The sequence below is a fragment of the Hypanus sabinus genome, chromosome 11, assembly GCF_030144855.1.
Source record: "Hypanus sabinus isolate sHypSab1 chromosome 11, sHypSab1.hap1, whole genome shotgun sequence".
Taxonomy (NCBI): domain Eukaryota; kingdom Metazoa; phylum Chordata; class Chondrichthyes; order Myliobatiformes; family Dasyatidae; genus Hypanus; species Hypanus sabinus.
Window position 1 is genome coordinate 98,842,711 of NC_082716.1, and position 17,798 is coordinate 98,860,508.

General features: G+C 45.3%; 1 protein-coding gene across 9 annotated transcripts in view; it reads right to left on the minus strand.

Annotated features, from left to right (window-relative positions):
- Positions 1–17,798, minus strand: part of LOC132402220 (latent-transforming growth factor beta-binding protein 4-like) — a 217,568-nt gene that overhangs the window by 95,209 nt on the left and 104,561 nt on the right. For 7 of the 9 annotated variants that reach the window (XM_059984970.1, XM_059984969.1, XM_059984971.1 and 4 more), the window contains 5 exons: positions 10,465–10,596; positions 8,556–8,681; positions 7,600–7,719; positions 2,544–2,669; positions 1,723–1,848 (listed from right to left, as the gene is read on the minus strand). In XM_059984970.1, coding sequence (XP_059840953.1) covers positions 1,723–1,848; positions 2,544–2,669; positions 7,600–7,719; positions 8,556–8,681; positions 10,465–10,596 — 630 coding nt within the window. The remainder of the gene's footprint in view (positions 1–1,722; positions 1,849–2,543; positions 2,670–7,599; positions 7,720–8,555; positions 8,682–10,464; positions 10,597–17,798) is intronic. The other 2 variants (XM_059984967.1, XM_059984973.1) reach the window with 2 other exon arrangements.

The window sequence follows — 17,798 nt, forward strand, 5'->3', positions numbered from 1 at the left end:
AGTAGTTAGTGGGTCGCATGAATTCCCTTCAACCCAACTCAGTAACATCTCCCCCAGCAGTCTGTGATATCACTTGTTTGGTGACATGACAGATGGCAGGGGGGTTGTGTGGCCTTGGTTGTGGTGATGACTAGGCCACAGTCTGTAGAATTAGTTGCCGCAGGGCGCTGTGGAGGCCAAGTCATTGGGCATGTTTAAGGCAGATGTTGATAGATATATTGTTAGACAGGGAATGATGTGATACAGGGAGAAGTCAGGAGATTGGGGCTGCTGCAGTCTGGGAGAGGAGACACCGGAGGTGAGGCAGCATTGCATCCATGCTCGGTTGGTGGTTTCTAACCAGATAATAGTGGATAAATCCCTAGGGCATGACCAGGTGAATTCTAGGTTTTTTTTGTTACGGAAGGAAGAAAACTACTGGGATTATGGTAGTGATTTCTGTATCTTCATTAGCCACGGGTGTGGTACTGGGAAACTACTGATGTTGTGACTATATTTAAGAAGGTCTACACACACCAGTCAAGAAAGCACTGGCCAGTGACCACTGACCTCACTGGACAGAAAGTTACTGGAAGGGATTCTGAGGGCTAAGAGCTAGTTGCAATTGGAAAGTCAAGGACTGATTAGGGATAGTCAGCATGGTTCATGGGAGATCACACTTCAGAAGTTCGATAGCTTTTTTTAAGGAAGTAACCAACAGGATTGACCTGAACAGCGTGGCGGGGATGTTGTCTATGTGGACTTTAGCAAGGCCTCATACATGGTCCTGTATGATAGGTTGGTGAAGAAGTTTAGAATACAAGGAGGGTTAGAAAATTTGATACCAAAGTTATTCGGTATTAGGAGGCAAAGGGTGAGTGTGAGGGTTGGTTTACAGATTGGAGACCTGTGACCAACAATGTACAGAGGGATTGGTGCTGAGTTCATGGTGGCTCATTATATGAATTAACAATTTGGTTGAGATTGTACGTGACCTGATTAGTACGTTTGTAGACGACACCAAACTGGTGTCACCCAGTACATGCTCTCTTCTTACTGCTGTCATCAGGAAGAAGGTACAGGAGCCTCAGGACTTACACCACCAGGTTCAGGAACAGTTACTACTCCTCAACAATCAGTCTCTTAAACCAGAGGTGATAACTTCACTATGCTTCAAATGCCTGTCATTGACATGTTCCCGTAGGCAATGGACTCACTTTCTAGCATGCTTCATCACGTTTTTGATATTTACTGCTTGTTTATTTATTATTATTGCTTCCTTTTTCTGTATTTGCACAGTTTGTTACTTCTGCACTCTGGTTGAACTCCCTAGTTGGGTATCTTCATTGATTCCCTTGTAGCTTTATTATGGATGATCTATTTTTTCCTCTCAGCCCCAGTCTCCTGCCTTCCGTCCATATCCCTTCATGCCCCGACTGATTACAAAGCTAAAGATCTGCCTTAAATATATCCAATGCTTTGGCTTCCTCAGCCGCTTGGGACAACGTATTCCACAGTTTTACCATTCTCTGACTCACTGAATTCCTCTTCATCTCCACTGTTAGTGGATGTCCCTCTATTCTGAGGCTCTGCTCTCTAGTCTTAGATTCCACCATCATAGGAAACACCCACTCCACATTCACTCTGTCGAGGCCTTTCAGCTTTCAAATGGATTCCTCCATCCCACCCTCAATCCATCCCCAACCATCCCATCGAGAGAGTGTAAGAAACTGCTGACATTACCAGCACAATCTGTGCCTTGAGAATTGGCCACAAACCCTCTGGAGCACACACAACGGTAACTGCCAACCACGTTCTCGCATCGACCGTTGGGGCAGGGTGAAGGCCTTTGTCCACATTCATCCACATCTGTGGAAAACACAAAATATTCCAGTCCTGGGAACATTAGATACCTGACCCAAGTCTGATTGCAACTGGACCCTGACATTGGCTATGAACCCACACTAAATAGTCTTCAGGCAGTTGGAAATTGTGGTTCATCTGATGGTACGCATATTGTAGTTTCTCCAAGGTAGTTACTAGATGGCGTGAATTCCCTTCAATCTAACTCTGTAACATCTCGCCCAGCAATCTATTATATCACTTGTTTGGTGGCACGATAGATGGCGGGGGAGACTCAGTTAAGACCAAAAGACCATAAGGTACAGAAGCAGATTTAAGCCATTTCAGCATGGCTGATCCATTTTCCCTCTCAGCTGCAATATTCAGCCTTTTACTGTATCCCTCCATGACCTGACTAATTACAAACCTAAACATTAGCCTTAAATATACCCAATGATTTGGCCTCCTCAACTGCTTGGGACATTGTATTACACAGATTTACCATCCTCTGGCTAAAGAAATTTCCTCCCCATCTCCATTCTAAGTAGATGTCCCTCTCTTCTGAGGCTGTGGCCTCTGACTTTAGACTCCAGCATCATAGGAAACATCCTCTCCACATTCACTCTACCAAAACCTTCAACATTCAAATGGATTCCTCCATCCCGCCCTCAATCCATCCCCAACCATCCCATCGAGAGAGTGTAAGAAACTGCTGACATTACCAGTACAATCTGTGCCTTGAGAATTGGCCACAAACCCTCTGGAGCACACACAACGGTAACTGCCAACCACGTTCTCGCATCGACCATTGGGGCAGGGTGAAGGCCTTTGTCCACATTCATCCACATCTGTGGAAAACACAAAACACAACACGTAATCCCACAATATGGGATTATGTTCCCATAATTCTGGGAACATTAGATACCTGACCGAAGTTTGATTGCAACTGCACTCTGACATTGGTTATGAGTCAACACTAAACTACTCTTCAGGCAGTTGGACTTTAGACCATAAGACATAGGAGGCCATTCAGCCCATCGAGTCTGCTGCACCATTCAGTCATGGGCTGATCCAATTCATCCAGTCATCCCCACTTTCCTGCCTTCTCCCCATACCCGTTGATTCCCTGGCTAATCAAGAACCCATTTGTCTCTGCCTTAAAATGCACCCAATGAGTTGGCTTCCACAGCCAACTGTGACAACAAATTCCATGGATTTACCAACCTCTGACTAAAGTAAAATTCTCCGGATCTCTGTTCTCAATGGATGTCCTTCAATCCCGAAATTGTGCCCCCTTGTCCTAGACTCCCCTACCGTGAGAAATAATTTTGCCATATCTAATCTGTTCAGTCCTTTTAACATTCAGAATGTTGCTGTGAGATCACCCCTCATTCTCCTGAACTCCAGGGAATACAGCCCAAGAGCTGCCAGACATTCCTTATACAGTAACCCTTTCATTCCTAGAATCATTCTCATGAATCTTCTTTGGACCCTTTCCAATGTCAGTATATCCTTTCTAAAATAAGGAGCCTAAACCTGTACACAGTACTACAAGAGTGGTCTCACAAGTGCCTTATAGAGCTTCACCATCACATCCCTGCTCTTATATTCTATACCTCTAAAAATGAATGCCAACATTGCATTCACCTTCTTCACTACCAACTCAACCTGGAGGTTAACCTTTAGGGTATCCTGCACAAGGGCTCCCAAGTCCCTTTGCATCTCTGCATTTTGAATTCTCTCCCCATTTGAATAATAGTCTGCCTGTTTATTTCTTCCACTAAAGTGCATGACCATACACTTTCTAACATTGTATTTTATTTACCATTTCTTTGCCCATTCCCCTAAACTATCTAAGTCCCTCTGCAGGCTCTCTGTTTCCTCAACACTACCCACTCCTCCACCTATCTTTGTATGATCAGTATGGCTCATCTGATGGTGCGAATGTTGTAGATACTCTAAAGTAGCTACTAGATGGCATGAATTCCCTTCATCTCACTCAGCAATTTGTTCTATCACTTGTTTGAACTGAATCGAATTGACTTTATTTCTTACATCCTTCATATACGAGGAGTAAAAATCTTTACGTTATGTCTCTGTCTAAATGTGCAATGTGCAATTTATAGCAATTTGTAACAGGAGAGTCAATATAACAGAAATACAATTGTATCAGTATGAATTAATCAGTCTGACGGCCTGGTGGAAGAAGCTGTCCCGGAGCCTGTTGGTTCTGGCTGTGATGCTGCGGTACTGTTTTCTGGATGGTAGCAGCTGAAATAGATTATGGCTGGGATAGTTTAGGTCCCCAATGATCCTTTGGGCCCATTTTACACACCTGTCTTTGTAAATGCCCTGAATCATGGGAAGTTCACCTCTACAGATGCACTGGGCTGCCCGCACCACTCTCTGCAGAATCCTGCGATTAAGGGAGGTACAGTTCCCATACCAGGTGGTGATGCAGCTCAGGATGCTCTCAGCTGTGCCCCTATAGAAATTTCTTAAGATTTGGGGGCCCATACTAAACTTCTTCAACCGTCTGTGGTGAAAAAGGCACTGCTGTGCTTTTTTCATCACACAGCTGTTATGTACAGACAGGTGAGATTCTCGGTGATGTCTATACCAAGGAACTTGAAGCTGTTCACTATCTCAATCCCAGATCCATTGATGTCAATAGGGGTCAGCCTGTCTCTATTTCTCCTGTAGTCCACAACCAGCTCCTTTGTTTTTGCGACATTGAGGGAGAGGTTGTTTTCTTGACACCGCTGTATCAGGGTGATGGCTTCTTCCCTGTAGGCTGCCTCATTATTATCATTATTATTTGAGATTAGGCCAATCAATGCAGTATCCTCAGCAAATTTAATCAGTAGATTGGAGCTGTGGATGGCGACCAGTCATGGGCATACAGAGAGTAAAGGAGCAGTCTTAGGACACAGCCCTGAGGGGCACCTGTGTTCAGGGTCGGAGGGACAGAGGTGAGGGAACCCACTCTTACCATCTGCCAGCAATCTGACAGGAAGTCCAGGATCCAGCTGCACAAGGCAGGGTGACGGGCCGAGGTCACTGAGTTCTTGTCAAGCCTGGAGGGAATTATGGTGTTGAATATTGAACTGTAGTCCAAGAACAGCATTCTCACAGAAGCATACTTCTTCTCCAGATGTGTAAAGATGGTGTGTAGAGCTGTGGCCATTGCGTCATCTGTCGATCGGTTGTGTCGGTAGGCAAACTGTAGGGGGTCCAGGGGCAGCATACTACAGATGTAGTCCTTGACCAGCCTCTCAAAGCTTATTATTGTGGTGAGAGCGACAGGACACCAGTCGCTCAGACATGTTACCTTGGTCTTTTTGGGCATAGGAACAATGGTGGATGTTTTAAAGCAGGAGGGCACTCTGCACTGGGAGAGGGAGAGATTAAAAATGTCTGTAAACACACCTGCCAGTAGTGCCACGCACATCCTGAGTACCCACCCTGGCATGTTATCCGGTCCCGCAGCCTTGCGACTGTCCACTCGTTGGAAACACCTGCGAACTTCAGCCTCAGAGATGACCGAGGTGCAGATGGCTTCAGTGGCTCTCCTCAGGGGCTCAGTGTTGGTGACATCCAACTGAGCGTAGAAAAGATTTAGCTTATCTGAGCGAGAGGCAGTGAACTTGGAAAACACCACTGTGTTTAGCTTTGAAGTCTGTGATGGTGTGCAGACCTGTGTGTGTTGTTGGTGAAGAGTTGTGTCTGGACCTTGTCCCTGTATTGTCATTTCACTGCCTTGATGACTCTGCGCGGATGGTAGCTGCACTTCTTGAGTTCCTGTTGGTCACTGGCAACGTAAACTGTGTCATGCGGCAAGTGCTGCATGAATGAAATTGTTGATCCAGGGGTTCTGGTTTGCATAGACTCTGACCGATTTTTGGAGGACAATGTCCTCAGTGCACTTGTGGATGAAGCTCATGACCCCTTGCATGAACTTGGAGACAACCTCATCATGAAAGATTTAGTGGGAGGAGATACCAACAGCTGGAGAGCTGCAGTCCAGGAGAGGTAACACTGGAGGTGGTGTAGCGTTGCATCCTTGCTTGATGGGGGGGCCACCCTTCAGCTGTTGGTATTGTAGCACATAACAGTGGATAAATCCCTCAGGCATGACCAGATGTATCTTAGGGCTGTTTGGGAGGGAAGGAAGGAGATTACGGGGGTTGTGGTAGTGATTTCTGTATCTTTATTAACCACTGGTGAGGCACTGGAAGATTGCTGATGTTGTGACTGTATTTAAGAAGGTCTACATGGACCAGTCAAAGCGGCACAAGCCAGTGAACCCTGACCTCAGTGGAAGGAAAGTTACTGTAAAGGATTCTGAGGGCTAAGAGCTAGTTGCATTTAGAAAGGCAAGGACTGATTTTAGTCAGCATGGCTCATGGGAGATCATGCTTCAGAAGTTTAATAGATTTTTCATAAGAAAGTGGCGAACAGGATTGATTAGAGTAGTGCGGTCTACATGGATGTTAGCAAGGCCTTTTATAAAGTCCTGTATGATAGGCTAGTGAAGAAGTTTAGAATACAAGGTGGGTTAGAAAATTTGATACAAAAGTGATTTGGTGTTAGGAGGCAGAGGGTGAGTGTGAGAGTTGGTTTACAGATTGGAGGCCTGTGACCAACAATGTACAGAGGGATTGGTGCTGGGTTCATGGTGGCTCATTATATAAATTAACAATTTGCTTGAGATTGTAGGTGACCTGATTAGTACGTTTGTAGACGACACCAAACTGGTGTCACCCAGTACATGCTCTCTTCTTACTGCTGTCATCAGGAAGAAGGTACAGGAGCCTCAGGACTTACACCACCAGGTTCAGAAACAGTTACTACCCCTCAACAATCAGTCTCTTAAACCAGAGGAGATAACTTCACTTGCCCTGTCATTGAAAAGTTTACAGAACCAATGGGCTCAGTATCAAGAACTCTTCATCTCATGTTCTGGATGTTTATTGTTTGGTTATTTCTTCTTTTTGCATTTCCACTGTTTGTTGCCTCTTGTACTCTGGTTAAATGCTGTAGTTGGGCCGTCTTTCATTGATTCGATATTGGTTTGTTGAGCATGCCCACAAGAAAATGAATCTCAGAGTGGTATATGGTGACATATGTTTTGTTTGATAATAAAATTTACTTTGATCTTTGAACTTTGAAACAGTACAAAGGAAGATTTTCTCTGTACTTAATGTACAATATCAGTACCATAGAGGGTGTGAGAAAACAGTTCAGATGGAGATTTGCCCCACAACTAATCTACACTGTTCCTGCTATGGGATGTTCAATGGAACATTGAGATATACTCTATATCTAACTCATGTTGTCCCTCTGTGACAGTATGTGACAAAGGGAGATTTACTCCATCATTAATCCAGCTTCTGAACCACTTGAAGGGATAGTGAAGAAAAAGATTGAATCTGTAATTCATTTTGCCCCTCCAGTGATGGGAGAGTGTAGAGGGAGCTTTCCTCTCAATCTAATCTGCACTATCCCTGTCATGGGTGTGTTTTATGGGTCAACACCAAGGAAGTTTACTTTATGCCTTGCCTGCATTGTCTCTACGGTGGGAATGTCTAATGGGATATTGCAGAAAGAGATTCACTTCATATGTAATTTGCACTGTCTGTTTTGGAGGTTTTTGATGTGACAATTACAGGGAGTTTTTCTCTGTACTTGCTGAGTATGTTTGATGATTTTAAGAGCTCTCTCTCCTGTGCCCACAGTGCTCTCGGTATTATAGTTTAGTGACACTAACAGTTTTACCTGTACACTTTCGATCCTGGATCTGGTATCCTGTGGAGCAGGGGAGGCAGTGGAAAGATCCAATGGAATTCACACACTCCGAGTTTGGACAAGCGAGCTCATTCAAGCACTCATCGATATCTGAAAGAAAGCAGAATCCATGGAGTGTTAGAAGATCACTGTCCCTGGATGGCTGATAATTCCCTCACCTCTGCTCTTGGTTTTAACCTTTACTTTCATGGTGACCATCTCCTTCCTCTTTAACTTCAACAATTCTGTCCCAGCTCCCGAATTCTCTCATTACACCCAGTCTTCGATTTAAAATTAAACCTCTTTATCCATCCTGTCACCTTACAGACTCCATGAATCCCTCCACAGAGGGATGCTTCCACATTCCTTGTGGTCCTCTGGATGTGGGAGGAGTTGGGAACATAGAGGATGACACCTGTTTCCACATTTGTATAGGGTCAGGGAGATGCACCTGTGGGTCAGATGGTGGATAGATACTGGGTCCTACTGTTCGGGCCCGAGTGACAACAATTGCCTGGAGTTTCAGGTAAAACCATAGGACCATAAGATATACGAGCAGAGTTAGGCCATTTCATCATGACTGATACATTTTCCCTCTCAGCCCCAATCTCCCGCCTTCTTCCCATATCCCTTCATGTCATGACTAATCAAAAATCTATCAGTCTCTGTGTTAAATACCCAGTGACTTGGCCTTCACTGCCCGTGGCTACAACTTCCAGAGATTTCTATCTAAAGAAATTCCTCCTCATCTATGCCCTAAATGGAAGTCCCTCTATTCTGAGGCTGTGCCCTATGGGTAGTAGACTCCCCCAACATAGGAAACACCCTCTCCATATCCACTCAATTGAGGCCTTTCAACATTCAAATGGATTCCCCCATCCCACCCTGAATCCATCCCCAACTATCCCATCGAGAGAGGCCAAGGCATAAGAAACTGCTGACATTACCAGTACAATCTGTGCCTTGAGAATTGGCCACAAACCCTCTGGAGCACACACAACGGTAACTGCCAACCACGTTCTCGCATCGACCATTGGGGCAGGGTGAAGGCCTTTGTCCACATTCATCCATATCTGTGGAAAACACAAAATATTCCAGTCCTGGGAACATTAGATACCTGACCCAAATCTGATTGCAACTGGACCCTGACATTGGTTATGAACCCACACTAAATAGTCTTCAGGCAGTTGGAAATTGTGGCTCATCTCTTGGTACCCACATTGTAGTTAATACAATGTAGCTACTAGATGGCATGAATTCCCTTCATTTCAACTCAGTAACATCTCCCTCAGCAATCTGTAACATCCCGTGTTTGTGGCATGACAGGTGGCCAGGGAGCTGTGTGCCCTCAGCTGTAGTGATAACTCGGCCTCAAGCTGCGGGCTTACCTGCTGCAGCGGTCCAGGAGAGAACACACCAGAAGCAGTGTAGCGTGGTGCCCATGCTTGGCTGGCGACTGCCCTCTAGTTTTTGATCGGTGAAATTGCGTGCGTGTGTTTGTCTTTGGACTGCTGAGAACTGCACCATCAATTTGCGGGACATGCCATTTAGGGACCTGGGGCTAAATATATTTGTTTTTTGTGTGACTCTCCGCTTGCTCATTATCTTGAAACTGTTGTGTTGTATGTTCGGCACCTTTGCCCCAGAGAGACATGTTTCATTTCTCTGTATTCATCTATGGTTGAATTAAAATCGGATTAGATTTAATTTGATATTGATCCCACACCCATCATCTCTTCTGTCTGTCCATCTGATCCCAACTTAACCTACTTTGTCCACAGTGCTGCTGTGTGGTGTATCAGCTCAGGCAAACACTTTGCCACAGTGGATGAATTTCAAAGGGAGACTGTTAGAATTGAGTGACTGTTTCTCATTATATTGAGCAGACAGTGGATCAAAGCCCTCCTGAGCTTCCCTGGAAGTACATGAATAAGGAAATTAAAAGAATATATAAGATATCACTGCAGATAGATAAAGACTAATAGATTCCATTTGTGAAAGGGTAACTAATAAGTCTTTTTACCTGAGCATGGGAGTCTAATACTAGAGAGTGCAGGTTTAAAAGAGTAAAGACTCAAAAGTGTAGTAGAGGCATCCACACTTTCAGTGTTTTAAAAACACTTGGACAGGTACATGGATAGCAAAGGACTAGAGCAGAAAATTCCAACCCTTTAAATGCAATGGACCCATACCATGAACTGAGGGATCTGTGGACCACAGGTTGGAAACCCTTGGTTTTTAGGGTTATGGGTCAAATACAGGCAAGTTGTGGATTCAGCCCAGTACATCACAGGCAAAGCTCTCCCACCCATTGAGCACATCTACATGAAACGCTGTTGTAGGAAAGCCACATCCATCATCCAGGATCGTCACCACCCAGGCCACGCTCCCTTCTCCCTGCTGCCATCAAGTAGAAGGTACAAGAGCTTCAGGACTCACACCACCAGGTTCAAGAACAGTTACTGCCCCACAACCTTGAATAAAGTGGGATAATTGCAGTCACTTGCCCCAGCATTGAAATGCTCCCACCACCAGTGATTTCCCTTGAAGGACTCTTTATCTCATTATCTCATGATCTCGTTATTTATTGCTATTTATTGATATTTGCATTTGCACAGTTTGTTGTCTTCTGCACTCTGGTTGATCTTTCATTGATCCTGTTATAGTTACTATTCCATAGATTTGCTGAGAATGCCCACAGGAAAATAAATTTCAGAGTTGTATACGGTGATATATATGTACTTTGACCTTTGAAGAGCCTGGTCCCTAGCTGTGTACCACACGAATCTATAAATGTCCTTCTCACCCCCAAACAGTCCCAGCAATGCTGTCTGTAGGCAGCAGTCATTTACTCACCGACACAGCGCGATCGCTCAGCATTCAGCCTGAACCCCGCGTTGCACACACACGTGTACCCTTGCTGTCGCATCATACAGCGTCCTGGGCCACAGACCTGTGGAACTCGGAGGCAGATATGAAGCTGAGGAGCTATGGGCAGAGAGTGAGATCTCAAGAGTCAGTGAGATTGTACAAAAGGGAAAGAGACTGAGAGGGGGAATTGGGGTGAGGGAGATGGGGTGAGGGAGAGAGGAGGTGAAGAGAGGAGAAGGGGAAGGGATGGGGAAAGGAGAGGAGAGAAGAGGAGGGGAAGAGGAGAAAGGGAAGAGTGGCGGAGAGAGGTGGGGAGAATGGGAGAATGGGGGAGAGGGGAAGAGTAGAGGTGGAGCAGAGTGATTGGGAGTGTGGGGAGAGACCATAAGACCACAAGACATCGGAACAGAATTAGGCTATTCAATCCATTGAGTCTGATCCGCCATTCCATCATGGCTGATCCTGGATCCCATTCGACCCCATACACGTGCTTTCTCGCCACATCCTTTGATGCCCCGACCGATTAGGGAGTGATCAACTTCACCCTTAAATATATGCATGGACTTGGCCTCTTCCGCAATCTGTGCAGGGCATTCCACAGATTCTCCTTACCTTTGTTCTAAAGGGTCTCTTCTCAATTTTCAGGTTGTGCCTCTAGTTCCAGATACACCTGCCCCCCTCCATATGAAACATCCTCTCCACATCCATCCTAACCAGTCCTTTCAACGTCTGGTGGGTAACAATGAGACTCCTACGCATTCTTCTAAATTCCAGTGAGTACAGGCCCAAAGCTGCCAAACGCTCCTCGTATGCTAATTTCTTCATTTCCAGAAACATCCTCGTGAACCTCCTCTGGACTCTCTCCAATGACAACATATACTTTCTGAGATATGTGGCCCAAAATTGATGACAATACTCCAAGTGCGGCCTGACCAGTGTCTTATGAAGTCTCAGCATTATCTCCTTGATTTTCTATTCTATTCCCCTTGAAATAAATGCCAACATTGCATTTGCCTTCTTTACTACAGATTCAACCTTTAAAGTAATCTTCTGGGAGTATTGCATGAGCACTCCTAAGTCCCTCTGTACCTCTGATATTTGAACCTTCTCCCCATTTAGATAATAGTCCGCACTATTGTTCCTTTTACCAAGATGCATTATCTACATTTCCCAACATTGTATTCCATCTGCCAATTTTTTGCCTATTCTTCCAATTTGTCTAAGTCCTGCTACAATCACATTGCTTCCTCAGCACTACCTACCCCTCCACCTATCTTCATAGAGAGGGAGAGGAGAAGAAGTGTGGAGGGGGGGGAGAGTGGGGGGAGGAGGGAGGAGGGGTGGGGGAGAGGTGAGGGGGAGATGGGGAAGAGTGGGAGAAGTGGAGATTGGAGGATGGGACATTAAGGAGAGGGAGAAGGGGAGATTGGGGGAGAGGGAGAAGGAGAAAGTGGGAGAGGTGGAGGAAAAAGTGAGGGAGAGGGAGAGGATAGGGGATGAGAGAGGAGATGGGAAGAGTGGGGGAGAGGGGAGAGAGAGAAGGGGAGATGAGAGGGGAGGGCAAAGTATGGAGAGGGAGAAGGGGATAGTGGAGGAGGGGGAGAGGACAAGGGAGGAGAGGAGAGGGGCAGAGGAGAGGGGAGAGAAGATGGGGAAAGAGCGGTAGATGTGGAGAGATGGAAAAGAAGAGTGATCAAAGGGGAAAGTGTGAAGAGAATGGGAGAGGAGATAGGGAGAGTGGGGTGGAATGGGAGGGGGAGAATGGGAGAGTGGGGTAGAACGGGAGGGGGAGAACGGGAGAGGAGATGAGAAGGGAAAAGGGGAGAGGGAAAGAAGAGTGGGGGAGAAGGGGAGAGGGAAGGAAGAGTGGGGGAGAAGGGGAGAGGGAAGGAAGAGTGGGGGAGAAGGGGAGAGGATGAGACGAGGACAGTTGAGGGAAAAGGAAAAATGTGGGAGGGGAAGGGAGAGAAGAGGGGGAGGGAGGAGAGGAGATGGGGAGAATGGGGGAGAAGTGGGGAGTGTGAGAGGGGGAGGGAGGGGGAGGTGGAAAGGGATTAGGGGAGAGAAGAGAGTGGGGGAGGGAGAATGGGGAGACGTTGAGAGGAGAGGGCAAGAGAAGAATCAGAGAATGGGGGACAGAGGGTTTTTGAGATAGAAGGGAAGGGGAATGATTAGTGGAAGAAGCAGAGAGGAGAGATGGGGTGATGAGTAGAGGAGAGTGGAAGAATGGGGGTAGGGGAGGGGAGTGATTTGGGTTCGAGGGGTAAGAGAGAAGGGAAAGATTAGAAAGAAGACAATGAGGAAAACAGAAATGCAGAGAGAGAAAACACAAACAAAAATAGTGATGAGAAAGGGATTGACAGCAGGAGGTGAACGATAAGGAGAGAGACTCAAACAGAAAGAGCATTGAGAAATAAGGGAGTGCTGATAGAGAGGGATATTCAGACAGAGAATTAAAAAAGCACAGTAAAAGAGAAATTTGCAGATGCTCAAAAAGAACAGTTATATTCAAAGTAGAGAACAGTTAATCTCAATTTGCAGTGCAAAGGATGAATACTTTCTGATGTTACAAGGATCATATATACATTTTAAGACCTGAAGACATACATGCAGAATTAGGTCATTCAGCCCATTGAGTCTGATCCGCCATCTCATCACAGCTGATCCATTTCCCTCTCAGTCCCATTCTCACGCCATAAGATGTAAATAAGGTTGAAAGAGTGCTGAGAAATTTTACAAGGATCTTGCCAGGTCTAGAGAACCTGGGGTTATAAAGAAGGTTTGTATTTATTCCTTAGAACATAGAAGACTGAGGGGAGATTTGATGGAAGTATACAAAATTATGAGGGGTATAGATAATGTAAATGGAAGCAGGCTTTTTTCACTGAGGTTGGGTGGGATTACAACCAGATGTCAGGGGTTAAGGGTGAAAGGTGAAAAGTTTAAGGGGAACATGAGGTGAAACTTCTTCACTCAGAGGGCGGTGAGAGTGTGGAATGAGCTGCCAGTGCAACTGATGCACGTGAGCTCAATTTCAACATTTAAGAGAAATTTAGATAGATACATGGATGGTAGGGATACGGTCCTAGTGTAGGTCACTGGGAGTAGGCAGTTTAAATGGTTTTGGCATGGACTAGATGGGCCAAATGGCCATTTTCTGTGCAGTACTTTTGTGTGACTATGACTTTAAGACCATAAGACATGGATATGGACATGGACATGGATCTCCAAGATGGCGGCGCGACGCAGCTTGCAGCGGCCTCTCCAGAGTTGATATCTGTTATTTGTTAAGCAGGGTGCCGTGCACAATCCTAATCTGATGAAAAATGGATGTGGGAGCACAATGGAACATCTGGAAATCTCCAGGAAGGCCTTCTTTGTTGCTGCTGCTGTTGTGAGGTCTGTGTCTCTGCTGAGAAGAACAGGACCCCAGTCCTCGGGGTCGCATCTTGGAGAGGCTGTGCCGGAGGGGATGGACGGAGGCTTGGAGGTTCGATGGACTAGGAATCCGCTGTGGTCGGGGCGCTTTCACTGTGTGCTGTGTCTGTGAGGCTGAGTCGGGCAGTGCCTTGGAAGTCCATAGTGGGGGTATTTCCTTCTGCCGCCTGCGTGGGATGACGAATCTATCGGGACCTTGAGGACGTGGAAACTTTGTGGTGGTTTCTTTCGAACTTATAGTCTTTAAACATCTTTGGGTTATTTTTTACTGTGCCCATGGTCTGTTTTTTTTATCAATTATGGTATTGTCTGCACTGTTGTAACTATATGTTAACTATAACTATATGTAACTATGTGGTCTTGTAGCTTTAGTTTTTGGTTTGTTGGGTGGTAGAGTCAGTCTCCTGACTTGGTGTGTCTGGGTAGTCTTGTTTTGTCTGGTGGATTTGGAGTTCCTTTTCGAGGTATGCGCTAAGATGGTAGCGTGATATTAATACGGAGCAGCCTCTCCGGACTCTGGACTGGGGATTGCCAAACGTTATGTGGATTTTCTGGTGTAGTCTGTTTGTCACGTGCTTGTGTGATATAATTCTGGAGGAACGTTGTCTCATTTTTTTGACTGCGTTGCATTTGTGGTTTCAAAATGATAATAAAGTGAAATTCAATTCAATTCAATATTTTGAAAAAGATCTGGGCCAGGCGAAGAAAACTAAAACTGTGACTGATGCTGAGCAGGTGAGGCAGCATCTGAAGGTAACTTTTTCACCATAACTGTCTGAATTCAAAGATGGTTTAAGCTGTGGAGGAGGTAGAGGAGGACTGGTATCAGCTGAGAGAGAAAGTGAATGCGTGTTACTCACAGCTGCTCAGTGTAGAGTTGCTGCTTGTTAGGAGGAGAAAGAAAGGAATTGCAGTAACTGAGATGCAAAACACCAGAGTTTCTGGAAAGCTGAAAAACAACACTGGAAATCGTGAAATTCTGGAAATACCCAAAAGATCAAGGAGCATTTGAAGAGAGAGAAAAACAAATTCAAATCCAAAGTTGATGGCCTTACTCCTTAAATGTCTGTGAAGAGCACAAATGTCAGGTTGTATACTGCATACATTCTCTGATATTAAAGGAACCTAATCTAATTTCAATCTAAATGATCCCTGATCTGTCAATATCTCCATTGTCCTTTTTTTAAAATGATTTTCACCATCTGTAGGTTCCTGCTTTTTGATGGAAGTTTCCTACGGTGGGAGAGTCTAAGACCAGAGGACACAGCCTCAGAATAGAGGGGTGTCCTTTTTGAATGGAGATTAGGAGGAATTTCTTTCACCAGAGAGTGGTATATCCGTGGAATTCTTTGCTGCAGGCAGCAGTGGAGGCCAAGACATTGGGGATATTTATGGCAGATGTTGACAGATTCTTGATTGCTCACTGCATGAGGGGATATGGGGAGAAGGTAGGAGACTGGGGCTGAGAGGAAAATTGGATCAGCCATGATTGAATGGTGGAGCAGACTCGATGGGCCAAATGGCCTAATTCTGCTCCTATATCTTATGGTTTCAATAAGCCACCCTCATTCTTCTAAGTTCCAGAGAGTACAGGCCCTGAGCCATCAAACACTCTGCATATGACAAGCCATTCAATCTCAGACTCATTTTTATGAACCTCCTTTGAACGCTCCCCAATTGGCAGCACATCCTTTCTTAGCTGATCTCCACATGGACAGATGGGTTAGGTTAATCCCCTTTAAACTGCACTAGGCCTTACTACCTTTATCATTTCAACTTGCCACAGCTCAGCCAGACCTGCTGCTCGCATCGAATGAAAGCTCAAATGAATTTTAACCATCTGACCACAATGTGGATATAATCAGATTTTAAATTAAACGTAGCACTACACAAAAACATTTCCAGATGTGCCAACACTGGGCAACTACTGAACAGCTTCAGAAATTGAGGTCATCCAAGAAGTTCAAAAGCAAAATTCCTCGTGTTTGACAGTCTAGGATGTTCCAGTTGACTAACGAAAGTAGAACCAAAAGGCAGAGTTTCAGATTAAGAGATAAGACCATAAGAGGAGGAGTCATGATGGCACTAATTTGCAACTCCTTCATGGTCATCTACGAAAACTGTTTAATTTCTATCATTGATGTCTCTCCTTTTGCTTTTCAGTGTGGATGGGGTTTGTTGTAGATGCTGACCTGAAGTCATAGTCAGTCTTTGGTTCTTTGTGGTGGAGGCCCATGGCCAACCGTTTTTTGATATACCAAGGATGCAGACTAGAAGATGAGCACGCCTTTGGGGTACCGAGGTTTCATGACCCTGTGGACAGGTTGATTCTAAGCCAATACTGCCGAGTGAAGTGCTGTGGGAAGAGCAGAACACCAGGAGCAGTGGTTCAGCTGCCGGAGGCTCTGTACTGAATTGTGCTCTCTCTCTCTCTCTCTCTCTCTCTCTCTCTCTCTCACATTGGATTGTGAGAGATTGTGGCCAATTCTTGGGTCACAGGACTCGGGGGGGGGGGGGGGTGGGGTGGTAGAAAAGCAATGTGACAGACATTTAACACCATAAAATCAGCAAGTTGTTTTGTTATGTCTTCCCTCTCGATGTGAAAGGGGACACCTCTTTCTCTTTCTCCCTAATAAAGGGAAAGAGTTTGTGGTGTGCTGAATTGTGGGGTAAACAACTAATTTTTGTTATACGGTGGATCATGGTCTTTATCGGGGGCATTGCTATTGCTTGCCTGGTGGGTAGAGGAGCTGATGATTTTTTGCGGAAGGGAGAGGGTTGTTGCTATGCTGCTGCTAGTGCGTGGGAGAGGTGGAGTGGGGGGGGCCTTTGGGATTCTAACGTTTTAACTGTCATTCATTCTTTGGGACATTCTTCTGTTTTCATGGATGTCTGGGAAGAACCGGAATTTCGGCATGTAGATTGCATACATTCTCTGATATGAAGTGCGACTATAAGCTAAAGGAACAGAATTAGGCCATTTGGCCCATCAAGTCTGCTCCGCCATTTCATCATGGCTGATCCAATTTTCCTCTGAGCCCCATTCTCCCCTTATCCCTTCAGGCCCTGACTAATCAAGAACCTATCAACCTCTGTCTTAAGTATACTCGATGACTTGGCCTCCATCACAGCCTATGGCAATGAATTCCACAGTTTCACCACTCTCTGGCTATAGAAATTTCCCTTCATCTCCATTCTAAAGCTGTTAAGAGTGTGAGGAGGAGAAATTTCTTCAGCTAGAGGGTGGTGGACTCTGCCCCATAATGCCTCTGTCATTGTGTTAATTCAGAAACAGATCAACAGGTTTCTAAAGGTTAAAGCAACACAGAGGTTAGGGGGTCGGTGGAGGTACATGCTAAGGTAGACAGTCGGCTATGATCTCAATGAATGGTGGAGTAGACTCAAGGACAGACTGGCCTGTTCCTGCTCCTATGTCTATCTTCAGTGAGAAGCTTCAGGTAGAAGGCATGTGTGCCACAGGACTCATACCACCAGGTTCAAGAGCAGTTACTACCTCTCAGCCAGCAGGCTCATGAACAAAAGGGGATAACTACACTCACTTGCCCCATCATTGAAATGCTCCCAATTACCTCAATTTCAAGGACTCTTTATCTCATGTTCTCGTTATTTATTGTTATTTACTGATATTTTTAATTGCACAGTTTGTTGTCTTCTGCAATCTTTCATTGATCCTGTTATTGCTACTCTTCTGTAGATTTGCTGAGTATGCTCGCAGGAAAATGAATCTCAGTGTTGTATATTGGGACATGTATGAAATTGATAATAAATTTGCCTTGAACTTCTTTATGGTCTTATGGAACAGGGATAATGGAGGACACTGTCAACAGTGCTAATAACTTGGCCAACAGCAATCTCTGCCA